This window comes from Hippopotamus amphibius, chromosome 4, assembly GCF_030028045.1.
Source record: "Hippopotamus amphibius kiboko isolate mHipAmp2 chromosome 4, mHipAmp2.hap2, whole genome shotgun sequence".
Lineage (NCBI taxonomy): Eukaryota > Metazoa > Chordata > Mammalia > Artiodactyla > Hippopotamidae > Hippopotamus > Hippopotamus amphibius.
In genome coordinates this window covers 33894234-33912007 of record NC_080189.1, presented here as the reverse complement: position 1 = coordinate 33912007, position 17774 = coordinate 33894234, and the positions used below count along the sequence as shown (strand labels likewise).

General features: G+C 38.5%; 1 protein-coding gene across 15 annotated transcripts in view; it reads left to right on the top strand.

Annotated features, from left to right (window-relative positions):
* ST7 (suppression of tumorigenicity 7) overlaps positions 1-17774 on the top strand; it is a 262062-nt gene that overhangs the window by 193405 nt on the left and 50883 nt on the right. For all 15 annotated transcript variants that reach the window (XM_057731593.1, XM_057731583.1, XM_057731580.1 and 12 more), the window contains one exon: positions 1279-1393. In XM_057731593.1, the coding sequence (XP_057587576.1) occupies positions 1279-1393 (115 nt within the window). The remainder of the gene's footprint in view (positions 1-1278; positions 1394-17774) is intronic.

Below are 17774 nucleotides of genomic sequence, written 5' to 3'. Positions count from 1 at the left end.
CTATTTTTGAGTATTATTTCTCTCAGCACAATTGCTTTAAATATGGTGACATCAAAAAAGAGGTATCACTTTTTTTAGAGGTCATTGTGTTATAATAGAAAACAGCTATCCATGTAGGAGATTAAATAGAGGATATATAGGTATACATCAATATATACATATATATATATAAATACGTGTGTGTGTGTGTGTGTGTGTGTGTGTATGTGTGAGAGAGAGAGAGACACTTTGCTTTATAAACAACCTGATTATCTTTTTCTTAAGGTGAGATTTACCTTTCTTGAAGATAAGATTTTACTGTGAAATTCTTGGTCCTTTCTTCTTTTTCTTTGTTTTCCAGTGAAATTCATTATTATATCTTTTAACTCCCTTTGGACCTCTTTTCCTTCCCATGCTGTTTGGAACCTGAGGCCATTCCTTTAATCATTCTTTCACCTTTCTAGCTATTTCTCTTTCTCCTTGGCTTTTCATTGAATCTAATTCAGTCTTCCTAGGCTTAACCTCATCATATGACATCTTTGTCATTGTACCTGGGCTGCTGCGCAGTGTTAGCTGAAACTTGACAACAGTGTCAATTATAGCCTCTGTAAATTCATGGTCTGTTAGGCCCCCAAGATGGCCTCTGCAATCCTTGATCGTTTTACACTTTCACCCCGTCTTCCTACTTCTTCCCTGCCACCTACTCCCTCAGCCTCAGAAAATAATCTTGACTCCTGTTTTATTGAGACCACCAGGCAGGAACTCCTGAACATCCTTTGCTTTTACTATTCTCTGTCACTACCTATACATTTTCTTAACACATGTCACCTTCTAGTTATTTTCTTATTTTTTTCTTCTTAACTTGGTCACAGGCTGCTCTAAAGAGTAGTGCCTTTTGCTTCTCCTTCTACCCTCTGGCTTCCATCTAAAACTGCTAACCACACCTATGAAATAGTTTTCAGCCTTCACCTTATTTGGCCTTTAAGTCATTTTAATATTATTCAGTACTACCTCTAAGCATCTTCCTCAGTGTTCATAAAAACTCACTTTTGGATTTTCTCCCACCTTAAGTTCTCACAAATTCAAAGTTGCCGTTTTTCCAAAATAGCAGGAAAAAATTTAAGTATTTAATGCTTTACAACACAATAATTGATGTGCATGCTTATAATTCAGTACTAATTTTACTCCTAAAAATTATATTATACTTTTATATAGAGTATATAAATATAATTCAGGATTAGTTATACTTTAAAAAATAAGAAACATATGTCAATTATTCTTTGGTTTCTTCTTTCCTAGTTAATGAAGGAGTTCCCTCTCCTGAGCATGTTCAACATCCATGAAAACCTTTTAGAAGCCCTCCTGGAACTACAGGCATATGCTGATGTTCAGGCAGTTTTAGCAAAGTATGATGGTAAGTCCTTGGGTACTTTTATCTACTTGAGTATTCCTCTCTTCTTGATGTATTCAATTAGGTCAGAAGGATCATTTCAAATAGCACAGCACTTTGATAACAATCCTCTTAGAGGATTTCCACCTGATTTCCATTGTCAGCAATCACTCAGAACCTCTGCAGGCAGCACGTACCTTGTTGGAACAGCACTGACTGTTCGAGCTCTTGCTGTGACCCCTCATAGGCTGACTGTGGCCACTACCTGTTGGTCATGTTGATCTTTTGAAGCAATAGAACAGCTGGTAGCTCTTGCTACAAACCTTGTGACAGTTCAGTAATATTTGAAGATAAAATCATGGCCCCTTCATCCCATGTCTTCTCCTTATTAGCAGAATAACCCCCCCCCCTCATTTCTTCACATGAGAGGCTTTGCAGTCCCTTTGCCATCCTGGCTACTCACCCATGAGCTTATTACACTTTGCTTCTTCTTAATAAACCAGAAAAATAAGCTGACACCTCCTAGATATTTGAAAATGCTTCTGCTCATATTGCCATTGTCTGTGAATTTACTATTTGATTAACTGTACAAAAATTTTCTACGTAATCACCTGCCATGACCTAGCTGCTGATTCTTGGCAGAATTTCATACTGTTCTGCCCTATTTCATTAACTCTGTCCCTCAAATAAATATATTTGCTTGTAAAATGGATATTAGAGAGTGATTACTTATGTTACATGATCATTTTTTAGTTTATAAAATATTCTTTCTTAAGTAAGCATTTTTAGTGCATTTAAAAAATTACTGACATGTACACACTGCTATGTTTAAAATAAAATGCCTTTCCATGAAAAAAAATTATTCAGGTCAAAATTTCCAGGAATTCATCAAACATGTAGAGCCAACTATACTATTTGAGTTTTATTTTTGACATACAGTTTTTCATAAGGAATCTGTGGAATAGGGTAGAGTTGTTACCCCCCGTAGTTGGAAGAACTGAGGCATCGTGAGACTGTTTTTGTTTTGTTTTATTGTTAATTCTTGCCTAAACTGATGGAAACTGAAAGCCCTCAGCCAGTGATGGCATCCCTTGGCTTGTGCAAATATGAGCACCCTATGTAACAAGATATATGCTACCTAGTATGGAACTGATTTTAGAAAGAGAGAAAAGTATTTGTGGCGCACTTTATAGTAAACAAAATGAAGACTGTTTGGCCTTCATGTCAGCCCACTTTTGTTCTCTGTTTATATGCTGGAATCTCTGTTGGGCTGACCTTGGGAGTCTAAGCCAGGAGACTACCTTAGAGGCAAAATGCTCATACATTGAGGACCTTTTGGAACCAACAGAACCCAGCACATGGGTTCAGATGGCCATGCAATTTTCCAATGCCACCCCGTAGCCATCAGTGTCCTAGCAAGGTTCCAGTGTCCTCATCCCCAGTGCCGACCTGCACTCAGCCTGATACATCAAGGCTTAAGAGAAGATTTAACCAATAGAGCCTTTGGGATTTCAAATCTCCTAAGGCTCCTTTCATGAAGATCTCAGTTCATTACAGAAATCATCAGCTTTGTGTTACAAGACTGATTGTAAAATAAAGAAATGAACTCATTTGGAGCTTTCTGTTGTCTCTGTCCCATTGCACAGCCTCCGTTCCACAACAACCAAAAGCTGATTTATTAGATTCTGATAACATATGTTCACATTATTTGTTACAAGAGCCTGTCCCACCCTTCACTAAAACTTGGCTCTCACTTTGCAAAATTCCTGTGTTACAAATGGACAAACTCACCATACCAAGGCCCTTGTGTTGAGCTTTGTTTATGTTTGTACCTGGCAACAGAGATGATGTTCTTATTCATTATTCATGGAAAAAGAGCCTCATTAGTGGCAGGACACATACTGTTGCTGAGATGTCTCGTTAGGGGTTTTCAGTTTAGCAGTTGTCAATAGACTGCAGATGATCTAACACCAGCTGAATTCTGGAGGGTGTTTTGGTGTAGACTTGGCTTAGACCTGTGTCATTTACAGTAGAAATATAATGAAGTGGCTGCTGAAGTTACTGTTCTTGAGGCGTGAACTGCAACCACACAAGGCTATTAAAAACATGCCTCTTCTTCCTCACTCCCGTACCATAAAATGGGCTCTTTCAAGTTCCTCCCTGCTGCTTTTTTCTGGAGACCCAAAGGACCTCGACCCAGTTCTTGTCTCATTTTCTGGCCCTGTGTGAGGAAGTGGGTGCTTCAGAGGGCTTGGAGTACAGACAGCAAGTGGGGCGCCCTGTTCTTCACCCTGATTCCGATGTCATCATTCTAATCCATGAGATGCTGGAGACAGCACTTTGAATCCTAGCCTCACCATCCCTCACCATCGAGCCACACCCAAAGCATCAGGATTATATGTTATCTTTGCAAATTGGAATGCTCTGGTTGGGTAGCTGTTTCTTGGATATTTTATGGGTATAGCAATCCTTCTTTATTACATTTGCTAGGTGGCTGAATTTTTTTAAGTAGTATGTTGAATAGTGACACAGTGGGATTAGTGCTGCTTTTCTGACCTTTGCAAAAAGGATTTAGAAATATGGCAAAGCATGGGGGAAAAACACAACATGTTCTGAGGAAAGGAGGAAGGCAACATGTATTCTCTTTGCCTCATTCTTATTCTTATTCACTTTTTTTTTTTTTTGCTTTGACTTTTAACAGTGACATTTACAAAGTCATTTTACAGTGCAGCCCTTTGGCAACCCTGATTTCTTAGTAGGATTACCAGTTAACTGGTCACACCTCCTTGTAAACTGCAGTCTGATTTTTCCCTTGAGATAACTTATGATCTTGTATTATTCCAGCCATTAGTCTGAAACACTGTCTTGCCATCCTCGGGAGTTTTCATGCTCTTCTAGTTTCAATTTGTTAACCAACATTATAGGTGAGCAGTTTTTATTCAGGTGGTTGGTGTTGGTTTTGGAGTGTCCTTCACACAATAACTTAAAAAAACAGCAGCAGCAACAGCTAGCATTGAGTTCTTATAATGTGTCAGGGTCAGACGTGATTCTAAGCTCTATGTGGATGGACTCATTTATTCTCACCACAAGCATATGAGGTAGATGCTATCATTAGCCCCATTTTACAGCTATGGTAACTGGTACAGAGAAGAGTAAGTCATTTGCTCAGGTGAAGAGCCTAAGATGTCAAATCAAAGCCATGGAGTTATATTGTGAGAGCAAAGAGGTAAACCGAGAAGATCCTTTGTTCAATAAGATGTAAGTTCTACGAGGAAGGGAAAGGCAAGATAAAAACCGAGGTGGTCTGACCCCAGGCCCATGCTCTTAACCATCATCACACTTCCACTGGTCTCTGCTGTTGGCAGTATTTTTTATTGTTTTTATTAACACAGTTCTTGTTGTTACCATTAGCTACTATTTGTTGAGAACCTACCATGTGCCAAGCACATTATACACATTACCTATAATCCTTACAATGTTCTTGCAGGGAGGTAATTATTCCATTTTAGCAGATGCAGAAACTGAGGCTTGTGAATTTAAGTAACTTTCAAGACCGCATTCCTTAAAAACTGCAGTACTGAGATGCAAACTCAGGTCTAGCTGGCTTTAAAAAGCCCATGTGTTTTTCATAAATGTAAGCCTTGCTGAAGTGACTTTCCCTCCCTCATTCCTCTTACAAAGGCATGAATTAGGCGGGCTGGAGCCATGGTGCAGAATTTCAGTGATGCCAGATTGTCTTTTAAGATTCTTTTAAAATTATTCCTTAAGAACTGGGCATATCTATATTTGCTTATCTTTCTGAAACCATCTTCAAAATACAGCTTTCCATCTTCAATCAATGTGTGCCTGATTTCTTTAGTCACAAAGGGGATTTGATATATGGTGTTCATTTAATTTGAGATTTATCTTTTTTTTCAGTCGTACATTAGCTATAAACAGAAATGTTTTTAAGATCATTAAGTCATCAGAATTTAATGAACAATGGCCTTCTTTTCAAAGCCATTGAGAAAGTTGTTACAAGCTTTGGATTGCCTTTCAAAGAAGTTTATAGGCCACCTAGGTTGAAAGCTTAAGTCTTGAAGATTAGGGTGGGAACAGGGAAAAGAATTCATGTGTTTCTTATTCACTATCATTTGCCCTATTTGATTTTAGAAGAATCTCACAGAGCAAGTGAATATGAATGTGAGTGCTACCTTTCTGAGCGTTTCCTTTGAGAGTGTCTAGTTCTGTCTCTAGTTAGTGATCCATGAGGATACCAAAGGCAGTCCTGGTGGTGGGGAAGAAGTCTAGCCCTGGTGCCGGGGAAGAAGACTAGCCCTGGTGCCAGCCTACTGAGATAAAGCCCCAGCTCTACCTTCCACTGGCTGAGTAAACTTCAGCAAATCATGTAATCTTCTAAGCTTCCATTCTTTCTCTGAAAATGCAATTGAGGCTTAGAAAGCCTAAGTAACTTGCCCAAGATGACACAGCTGGAAATTTGTTGTGAGAATTAAAGCAGTTAATCCATGATAAGTGTTTAGAATAATGTGAGGCACACAGTAAGACTTCATTAACTATTAACCATTATAAAAAGCCAAGATGACCACTCCTGAACTTCACCACTGTTCTCAATCCATTTTGTTTAAATGGAAACCTGTATATAAAATGTCAGTTAGAATGAGAGCATAAAAGCCCAGTCTTGGGACTTCCCTGGCAGTCCAGTGGTTAAGACTTCGCCTTCCAACGCAGGGGTTGTGGATTTGATCCCAGGTCAGGGAGCTAAGATCCCACATGCCTTGTGGACAGGGGTCCGGGGAGCGGGGGTGGGGGACCAAAGCATAAGACAGAAGTAATATTGTAACAAATTCAAAAAAGACTTTGAAAATGGTCCCCATCAAAAAAAAAAAATCTTAAAAAAGAGTCCTGTCTTGTGCCTCCCCCAAAAGTGTTATGGCCTGTTATTAGAATTTCTTTTAGATCTCATAGGACATATGTGTAGATATTTGATAAGAATGGAAATGCTTAGTTTTATTTATAAACAATTCTTTAACATTGGAAAGCTGAAAAATAAAAAATGCCCGAGATTTTCACTCCTGATCAAAAGACAAGTTGTTTCAGCTTTGGGGCAATTTGCACCAATGGAAATAGAAATCCAAGCTCTTTTGGAAATTTACTCCATTAGGTCATTTAGTGATTGCCTTAAATTTGGGGGCAGAAACTTCTCTGTGAGGGACAGCTGGTCTTTTTTATAGTCATGAATGTTTTATAAATGCAATGACGATATTAAGACCATTTTTACTTGTGCCATCAAGCCCATCCTAAATTAGCATTATTATCTACCATCTGGTAATGTGCAGAGGGTATACTTTCAAGAACAGGACATGTTTGTAACATTGGGGAAATACTTTCATTTCAGTAGATTGAAAACAGAAATTCTAAAGAAAGCATGAGGGAATCACTCTATGTTGAGACTATTCAGAGAATAAGCTTTTTGCTGATCATTGTTTTGCAGCGTCAGCATGTAGTTACAAGTAAAAATTTTGTACACTTTGTTCACTGCCCAGGGCCTTATAACTAGTACTGGTTACTCAACTATCATCTCCGTTCCTCTGAAATGGTCACTGGATACCCTGTCTTTTGGTTAGGCTGTTTTCCATTTATGTTTATGAAATAAGAGGGATTTGAGATGCCAGAAGGACCAGTGAATAAAATCTGTATTGCGGCTGTCAGTGTCAGACTGTCCAGACCTCCAAAATGGTGCTTTTCAGTCAAGTGTATGTATAAATGTAAGTTTCGATGCCACAGGCACAAGCAGCTTCTGAGACGTATCCACTACAAAATGAGGCAGCGTTTGAGAAAGAGGGTTTGAAGTGCCATCAGTCCCTAGTGATAGACTCTAAGCCTAGTCCAACTCCCTCCCCGGCCTGGCTCTTATGGAAAAGATCAAGGATACCTGGCAAATGTTGAAGAAAATCCTTGTGTAAAAGATGGGCAAATAATCACATCATTGCTTCAAAGAAGAAAAGAATTATCAGCACTGACACCATGGGCTATGGCTTCAGGCTGGTAAGCACAAGTCACTGAGACGTGATGGCCCCATATAGCTTTGCACTGGGTGCTCTGCTGACTTGATAGGTAGATCTGTCACGAGGACTAGGCCTTTGAGGTTACAAAGTGATTGGCTGTCATACTATATGTGCAGTGAGCAGGAGTTCTGATAACAGATGCTATTTCAGTAAAGACTGTATGCGTGAAAAACTTCTACAATCTCTGATGATGGAAGACATTTTATGAATGCATATATCTGTAATTCACAGAGTTGGCACATGAACAAATCCTCTAAGTTTATGTTGGCTTTTGTATCCTTGCTGCCCCAGTTATCGTGATTTACCAAGGTAATATCCCTCCTTAGCTGGCCATCACCATCATCACATAAACTGCCGTATTTGGCTTCAGGCCACCAGCCACAGAAGGGCCTTCTGACACAGACCTTTTGGGATAATCTAATCCAAAAGTTGCAAATAACATCTGGTGTTTGGCTTTAGAGCATAAGATAGTTGAATCCGTGTTGCCTGCCCCTCCCCCAGCTCCAAATTACTAAGGTCGTATAGTACTGTATTTCCCAATCCCAGATGGCACCTCTTTCTGAGGTTCTAGTGTATCAGTCCTTTTTATTTTTTCAGTGAAGTTTTCCCCTTTGGTTGAAAGGGGACCTTAGATTGACTTTTTTTTTTTTTTAGCTCTTTGTTGGAATATATTTGCTTTACACTCTTGTACCAGTTTTTGAGGTACACCAAAGTCAATCAGCTGTATTTATACATATATCCCCATATCCCCTCCCTCCCGCGACTCCCTCCTCCCCTCCCTGTCCTGGCCCTCTAAGGCATCACCCATCATCGAGTTGATCTTCCTTTGTTATACAGCAACTTCCCACTAGCTATCTATTTTACCGTTGGTAGTGTATGTATGTCTATGCTACTCTCTCACTTTGTCCCAGCTTCCCCTTCGCCCCCCACCACAGCCCCATGTCCTCAAGTCCATTCTCTACATCTGTATCTCCACTCTTGCCCTGTCACTGGGTTCATTAGTATCATTTCTTCAGATTCCATATATATGAGTTAGCATACAGTATTTGTTTTTCTCTTTCTGGCTTACTTCACTGTGTATGACAGTCTCTAGGTCTATCCACCTCATTACATATAGTTCAATTTCATTCTTTTTGTGGCTGAGTAATATTCCATTGTATATATGTGCCACATCTTCTTTATCCATTCATCTGTGGATGGGCATTTACATTGCTTCCATGTCCTGGCTATTGTAAATAGTGCTGCAATGAACATTATGGTACATGTTTCTTTTTGGATTATGGTTTTCTCTGGGTATATGCCCAGGAGCAGGATTACTGGATCGTATGGTAGTTCCATTTTTAGTTTTTTAAGAAACCTCCAAACTGTTTTCCATAGTGGCTGTACCAGCTTACATTCCCACCAACAGTGCAGGAGAGTTCCCTTTTCTCCACACCCTCTCCAACATTTATTGTTTCTAGATGTTTTGATGATGGTCATTCTGACTGGTGTGAGGTGATACCTCATTGTGGCTTTGACTTGCATTTCTCTAATGTTTAGTGATGTTGAGCATCTTTTCATGTGTCTGTTAGCCATCTGCATGTCTTCTTTGGAGAAATGTCTCTTTAGGTCTTCCGCCCATTTGTGGATTGAGTTATTTGCTTTTTTGGTATTAAGCTGCATGAGCTGCTTGTATATTTTGGAGATTAATCCTTTGTCTGTTGCTTCATTGGCAAGTATTTTCTCCCATCCTGAGGGCTGCCTTCTTGTCTTGTTTATGGTTTCTTTTGCTGTGCCAAAGCTTTTAAGTTTCATTAGGTCCCATTTGTTTATTCTTGATTTTATTTCCATTATTCTAGGAGGTGGGTCAAAAAGGATCTTGCTTTGATGTGTGTCATAGAGTGTTCTGCCTATGTTTTTCTCTAGGAGTTTTCTAGTGTCTGGCCTTATATTTAAGTCTTTCATCCATTTTGAGTTTCTTTTTGTGTATGGTGTTAGGAAGTATTCTCATTTCATTCTTTTGCATGTAGCTGTCCAATTTTCCCAGGAACGCTTATTGAAGAGGCTGTCTTTTTTCCATTGTATATTCATGCCTCCTTTGTCAAAGATAAGGCGCCCATATGTGCTTGGGTTTACCTCTGAGTTCTCTATTCTGTTCCATTGATCTTCCTTTCTATTTTTGTGCCAGTACCATACTGTCTTGATCACTGTGACCTTGTAGTATAGTTTGAAGTCAGGAAGCCTGATTCCACCAACTCCATCTTTCCTTCTCAAGGTTGCTTCGGCTATTTGGGGTCTTTTGCATTTCCATACAAATCGTAAGATTTCTTGTTCCAGTTCTGTGAAAAATGCCATTGGTAATTTGATTGGGATTGCATTGAATCTGTAAATTGCTTTGGGTAGGATAGTCATTTTCACAATATTGACTCCTCCAGTCCAAGAACATGGTATGTCTCTCCGTCTGTTTGTGTCGTCTTTGATTTCTTTCATCAGTGTCTTATAGTTTTCTGCATACAGGTCTTTTGCCTCCTTAGGCAGGTTTATTCCTAGGTATTTTATTCTTTTTGTTACAATGGTAAATGGGAGAGTTTCCTTAATTTCTCTTTCTGCTTTTTCATTGTTAGTGTATAGGCATGCAAGATATTTCTGCACATTTTTGTATCCTGCTACTTTACTAAATTGATCAATTAGTGCTATCAGTTTTCTGGTGGCATCTTTAGGATTTTCTATGTATAATATCATGTCATTTGCAAAGAGTGACAATTTTACCTCTTCTTTTCCAATGTGGATTCCTTTTATTTCATTTTCTTCTCTGATTGCTGTGGCTAAAACTTCCAAAACTATGTTGAATAATAATGGTGAGAGTGCACACCGATCAGAATGGCCATCATCACAAAATCTGGAAACAACAAATGCTGGAGAGGGTGTGGAGAAAAGGGAACTCTCCTGCACTGTTGGTGGGAATGTGAGTTGGTACAGCCACTATGGAAAACAATTTGGAGGTTCCTTAAAAAACTACAAATAGAACTACCATATGATCCAGTAATCCCACTACTGGGCATATACCCAAAGAAAACCATAATCCCAAAAGAAACATGTACCATAATGTTTATTGCAGCACTATTTACAATAGCCAGGACATGGAAGCAACCTAAATGCCCATCAACAAATGAATGGATAAAGAAGATGTGGCACATATATACAATGGAATATTACTCAGCTCTAAAAAGGGATGAGATGGAGCTATATGTAATGAGGTGGAGAGAACTACAGTCTGTCATACAGAGTGAAGTAAGTCAGAAAGAGAAAGACAAATATTGTATGCTAACTCACATATACGGAATCTAAAAATGGTACTGATGAACTCAGTGACAAGAACAAGGACGCAGATACAGAGAATGGACTGGAGAACTCGAGGTTTGGGAGGGGGCGGGGGGTGAAGGGGAAGCTGAGATGAAGCGAGAGAGTAGCACAGACATATATGCTACCAACTGTAGAATAGATAGTCAGTGGGAAGTTGTTGTATAACAAAGGGAGTCCAACTCGAGGATGGAAGATGCCTTAGAGGACTGGGGCAGGGAGGGTGTGGGGGGACTCGAGGGGGTGGGAGTCAAGGAATGGAGGGAATACGGGGATATGTGTATAAAAACAGACGATTGAACTTGGTGTACCCCCCCCCCCAAAAAAAAAATAATGGTGAGAGTGGGCACCCTTGTCTTGTTCCTGTTCTTAGAGGGAATGCTTTCAGTTTTTCACCATTTAGAACGATATTAGCTGTTGGTTTGTCATATATAGCTTTTATTATGTTGAGGTAATTTCCTTCTATGCCCATTTTCTGGAGAGCTTTTATCATAAATGGATGTTGAATTTTTTCAAAAGCTTTTTCTGCATCTATTGAAATTATCATATGGTTTTTATCCTTCAGTTTGTTAATATGGTGTATCACATTGATTGGTTTGCGTATATTGAAGAATCCTTGCATCCCAGGGATAAACACCACTTGATCATGGTGTATGATCTTTTTAATGTGCTGTTGAATTCTATTAGCTAGTATTTTGTTGAGGATTTTTGCATCTGTATTCATCAGTGCTATTGGCCTGTAATGTTCTTTTTTTGTGACATCTTTGCCTGGTTTTGGTATCAGGGTGATGGCCTCGTAGAATGAGTTTGGGAGTGTTCCTCCTTCTGCTATATTTTGGAAGAGTTTGAGAAGGATAGGTGTTAGCTCTTCTCTAAATGTTTGGTAGAATTCGCCTGTGAAGCAATCTGGCCCTGGGCTTTTGTTTGTTGGGAGATTTTGAATCACAGTCTCAATTTCCGTACTTGTGATTAGTCTGTTCATATTTTCTATTTCTTCCTGGTTCAGTCTTGGAGGATTGTACTTTTCCAAGAATTTATCCATTTCTTCCAGGTTATCCAATTTATCGACATATAGTTGCTTGTAGTAGTCGCTCATGATCTTTTGTATTTTCTGTAATGTCAATTGTTACTTCTCCTTTTTCATTTCTATTTCTGTTGACTTGCGTCTTCTCCCTTTTTTTCCTGATAAATTTGGCTAATGGTTTATCAATTTTGTTAATCTTCTCAAAGAACCAGCTTTTAGTTTCATTGATCTTTGCTATTGTTTCCTTCCTTTTCTTTTTCATTTATTTCTGCTTTGATCTTTATGATTTCTTTCCTCCTGTTCACTTTGGGGTTTTCTTTGTTCTTCTTTCTCTAATTGTTTTAGGTGTAAGGTTAGGCTGTTTATTCGATATTTTTCTTGTTTCTTGAGGTAGGACTGTATTGCTATAAACTTCCCTCTTAGAACTGCTTTTGCTGCGTCCCATAGGTTTTGGGTCATTGTGTTTTCATTGTCATTTGTTTCTAGGTATTTTTTGATTTCCTCTTTGATTTCTTTAGTAATTTCTTGGTTGTTTAATAGCATATTTTTCAGCCTCCATGTGGTGGTATTTTTTACAGTTTTTTTCTCCTGTAATTGACATCTAGTCTCATGGCGTTGTGGTCAGAGAAGGTGCTTGATATGATTTCAATTTTCTTGAATTTACCGAGGCTTGATTTGTGACCAAGATGTGATCTATCCTGGAAAATATTCCGTGTGCACTTGAGAAGAAAGTGTATTCTGTCGTTTTTGGATGGAATGTCCTGTAAATATCAATGAAGTCGAGATGGTCTAATGTGTCATTTAAAGCTTGTGTGTCCTTATTTATTTTCTGTTTGGATGATCTTTCCATTGATGTATATGGGGTGTTCAAGTCTCCTACTATTATTGTGTTACTGTCAGTGTCCCCTTTTATGGCTGTTAGCATTTGCCTTATGTGTTGAGGTGCTCCTATGTTGGGTGCATAGATATTTACAATTGTTATATGTTTTTCTTGGATGGATCCCTTGATCATTATATAGTGTCCTTCCTTGTCTTTTGTAATAGTCTTTACTTTCAAGTCTAATTTGTCTGATATGAGTATTGCTACTCCAGCTTTCTTTTGACTTCCATTTGCATGGAATATCTTTTTCTATGCCCTTACTTTCAGTCTATATGTGTCCCTTGGTCTGAAGTGGGTTTCTTGTAGACAGCATTAGATTGACTTTTTAAAGGTGGGACAAAAAAGCTTCATACTGTCTGGAACCAAAAAAAAAAAATCTAAGGACAGAATTTTACATATCTCATTGTTTTCTTTGTATCATATCATGAACAGGAGTAAACTGAGAAATTTTATTGAAGATAGTCACATGAAGGACAGCATCACATAATGGTACAGTAATAAGACATCACTGTCCACAAAAGGAAGTAGAAATGGGCTGCATTTTCATTGGTTTATTTTTCACTTTTGTTTGTTTGATTGGTCAGTTCATGGCTCCAAAAGCATCTGTCAAAGCTACAAAAACTTCAGGTATATCAATTTGTTGCCCGCCCAGAAAAGTGATACTTGATACTATGTAATCTTAAATGGTTAGAAAGAGTAATTAGGTTAATTTTTTCAAATTAATTCAGCAAGGATCTATGAAACCTTTATGTTGAGGATACTAACTTTTAGGTGCTTCCAGATTCAGAGATGAATATGATTTATTCTGTGTCACCAGGAAGTTTTCAGTCTATTGGAGAAAGATGTTAAAAACAAAAAACAACCCATGGTGAGTCGAGGTGGGATGAATCCGTGCTCAGTGAATCAGTTTGAAGCATGCTGCAGGAAGTACAGAGAAAGAAACTCTTTGAGAGCAAGCCCTGTGTCCTCTTCTTCTTGGACTCTTATGTAAGAGGTAGATGTTCAGAGCATCTGTGGTGAACAAACAACTTGTTAGATGGAGATGCACTATGACATAGTGTCACTTGTGAGGTGCTTTGGGACTTATTTGTTGGCTGCTACTCTTGAAAACATTGTTTTAGAAGTATAGATGTGAAATTGACTCTCAACTGACCAATCTCACGCATAGGAACAGTAATGATCCTTTTAAAATTACATCTTGATGGTTATTATTGTAGGCGGAAAGAATAAAAGGAAATTATGCAAAGAGATTATCACTGAAAAAATTCTGTCCTATCTGAAGTTTTGCCCCATGGATTTTCTGAGACACATCAAATTGACACTTACTCATAATTACATAAATTTGTCCCAAGATTATTTCATTGAATTTCAAGTTTGCTATTATGAGCCATTTATGACTTTTGAAGACTTAAGTGTCATCCGCTCTGAGATGACCTTTTTTGTTCAGCAGCATCATTCTCATAAAGGGTCTTTGGGAGCCAGAGATGTGATTTGCTTTCCTTGTTTCTGGACAAAAATTCTACTTTTATTCAACCTTGTTTCAGTTTTTACTCTTGCTTTCTTCCTGCCTCACTTTTTTATTCTGCTGTTTTTTCAAATAGACATCTAGACTTAGAGCACAGTCCCATGCCATGCATTCTGCTGGAGTGCCATAAGCGAAGATAAAGGAAGTATACATGTTGAGAAATAACAAGTTTCTGACTCCCTTTGAAAGCACCCATCAACACTGATTACTTTTGGCTCCCAGAAGCTAAATTAGAAGTAAATGTTTGCATGTCAAAGGAAGATAACATCAAGTGATTTGATATGTTAGTATATTCACTTAGGATTTTTTTCAGCAAACACTGACCACCAACTATGTTTCAAACATTGTTTTGTGTTGTGGGTACAAAGTGATGAAGAAACACAGCTTTTACCCCTAAAGCACACCATGTAAGTAAGAGAGGGAAATAAGAGAACAATCACTGTAAAGTTTAAAGACCTATGGTTTAACCCAGGAGAGAATGTATCGAAGAAAGGTTCGGGGCAGGATTGACAGTTTGTATGGAGAACTCTGTGTATCCCACAGGGCAGAGGGATGGAGGAGGCCTGCAGCAAAGGGCTGACAATGCACTGAGTGGGTTAAGCAGGGGCCAGACCTCAGAGAGCTTTGGATCTAGTTTAGATTTTATTCTAAAGACCATGGAGAGACCTGGAGGTAATTTCAGCAAAGGAAGGGCTTCAGTCTGCCTGCAGAGTGAAGCAAGTGGCACAGTGGATTCACACTCTGCCCTTTTTTTGACTTGAGGTGGTTAAGAGATGAACACACTGTAAAAGCTCTAAGACGTAAAGGAGTAGAGTACTGCTAGAGAGGACCAGGGAGGTGATTTCAGACTCTGCAAAGAAGCAGAATTCTATCCTTCAGGGAGACATTTGCTAGGTTTTCCAACCAATTAGTATAGAGTTCCTAGAGTTTGGTTTTTCTTTTTTAAACAACAAATGGTAATTCCAGTGCAGAAATTTTTTTTATTTCCTGGGTGATCAGAATTTTCTATTTTAAACTATAACCACTTCATTTCATTTGCTCTCTGGTGATCTCTTTCTTAACTATGTAGACCCAGTATAACCCTTAGATAATCTGTCTTTTGGGGGCATATATCTAAGACGTGATCAAGAGCCTGCCAGGATTCATGTAGCCCATCAACACCTACTTACTTCTGCTGAGTCGTAACAATGACACGAGGAGAAAAAGAAGTGGAATGTAGGCAACAGGTGGAAGGTCCAACCTAGTCTTTAGAGGCTGTGAATTTGGAGCAGGTGACGTGAGGACCTGCACGTGTCAATCTACAAGTCTCATTTGTTAAAAGCAAAGCATCTGGAACTTCCTAGGTGGCGCAGTGGGTAAGAATCCGCCTGCCAATGCAGGGGACATGGGTTCGATCCCTGCCCCAGGAAGATACCACATGCCGCGGAGCAACTAAGCCCATGCGCCAGCTATTGAGCCTGCGCTCTAGAGCCCATGAGCCACAACTATTGAGCCCATGTGCCGCAACTACTGAAGCCCATGTGCCTAGAGGCCGTACTCCACAACAAGAGAAGCCACCACAATGAGAAGCCTGCACACCACAGTGAAGAGTAGCCCCCGCTCACCGCAACCAAAAAGAAAGCCTGTGGGCAGCAACAAAGACCCAACACAGCCAATGAAAGAAAGAAAGAAAGAGAGAGAGAGAGAGAGAGAGAGAGACAGACAGACAGACAGACAGAAAGAAAGAAAGAAAGAAAGAAAGAAAGAAAGAAAGAAAGAAAGAAAATATAAATGAACAAAACTGGCTCAAGAAAATATATAAAACCTGATAGGCCGATAATTATCAATGAAATTGAAGAGAAAAAAAAAAGCAAAGCATCTGACAAAGTCTTGTCTTATTAACACTTTAATTACAACTAAAGTAAACAAGGCCTGAGAGTAATTAATACTTTGGATTTAATTCTTACCAAAAAGGAATAACCTTAAAGGAGAGCATGTTATCTTACAGCTTATAATCGTAAAAGAAGGGAACATCAGGCACAGACATATTCCCTAAACCTATAAGCATGCAAACAAGCAACAACGAAAAGTCACACCCTTTTTTTAATTCAAAGGCGAGATAAATAATAAGCCCATAAATGGAGATTCAGTATATACTTTGTGCGGACATTATGTGGCATGGCTGGTACAGAGATTTTTTTAAACTGGAAACTGGTTCAAGAAAGATGGGAGATTCTAAAAGATGAGATTATAGTTATTCCGCATGGGTGGGGGGGGAGGTCTAATTAAATACAAATGATTAAAGTTTATGAAAATATCAGAATGACAAATACCTAAATAAGTATATACAAGTGAGGTCGAAACCTGTCAGCAGGTGCTCAGGGTGGCTAAAGTTCAGAGGAGGTAAAAGTCTCAAGTCTTTAATTGTGAAGCAATTTTTCAAGCAAAATGATAAAGTATAAGAGAATGATGATAAGGAAAATAAAAGCAAGTGCCACATTGGCAGTATGGGATGGTGACAAGGACATGCTATTGCAAGACTATCTATGTCACTAATTAGTTAGGCAGCTCTTAAGTTTAGCTTCCCTGGGCCTGTATTTTTTGTCTGTAAAATAAAAGATTTTTGAGGGATGACCTTCACAGTTGTGTGCTGTTGTCCAATTCTTTGATTTATCTTGTAGCACTACTATTTGGATAAGAAAGTAATGTGTTAATAAATTAATAAAAATATACAACTGTTCCTTCCTTTTTTCTATTTGCCCTCAAATTTTTTTTTTAATGAATTTCAACAAATAAGTCAATCCCAGCAACATTCTAGAGGACATAAATATATGGTTTATGAACACTTAGGAAAGAAAGAGGTGATTGAAGATCCAACATGGATTCACTGAGGAAGTTGTGTGACATAAAAACAGATGAGATAGTACATGTGAAAATATTTCTAGTCTGTACAATAGTATTTAAATGTTTCTTATTAATTTAAATGGCCATTTTTCTTTATATTTCTGAGTTAGAGAAATGCCATGGAAGTACTTGTATCTTTATTTAAATAAAATATTTGATAATGTTTTTAATGCCTTTTTTTTAAGCTCTTTATTGTTTAATGCTATCTTTTTAGGTAATGTGGAGCAATGTGGTCATAATACCTATTATACCATTAATAAATGGTATAATTAATAAATGGTATAATTTAATGGTATAATACCTATCATAACAATTAATAAATGGTTGCACATAGATCATTGCAGACCATTGCAAATTTAGGGTGATCTCGAGAATACCATTTTTGAATTCTCTCCTTGGTATTGCCATGGTCAGTATGTTTTAAAATCAGACCTTGTCGACAATACAGCACAGTTAAAAAGCATGTACTTTGGGGGAAGCTCATATATGTTCTAAGTGTGTGATATTGGCATATTTCTTAGCTGATCTATGCCTCAGTTTCCCCATCTATAAAACAGGGCTAGCAGTAGGTCCTAGCTCATAGTGTTGCTCTGAGGGTTAATGTGTGTAAGTGATTAACACCAGTGCCTGGCACTCTTTACGCCCTTGATAAATGTTAGCAGGAAGGAAGGTATACTTAAGAGGTGTTT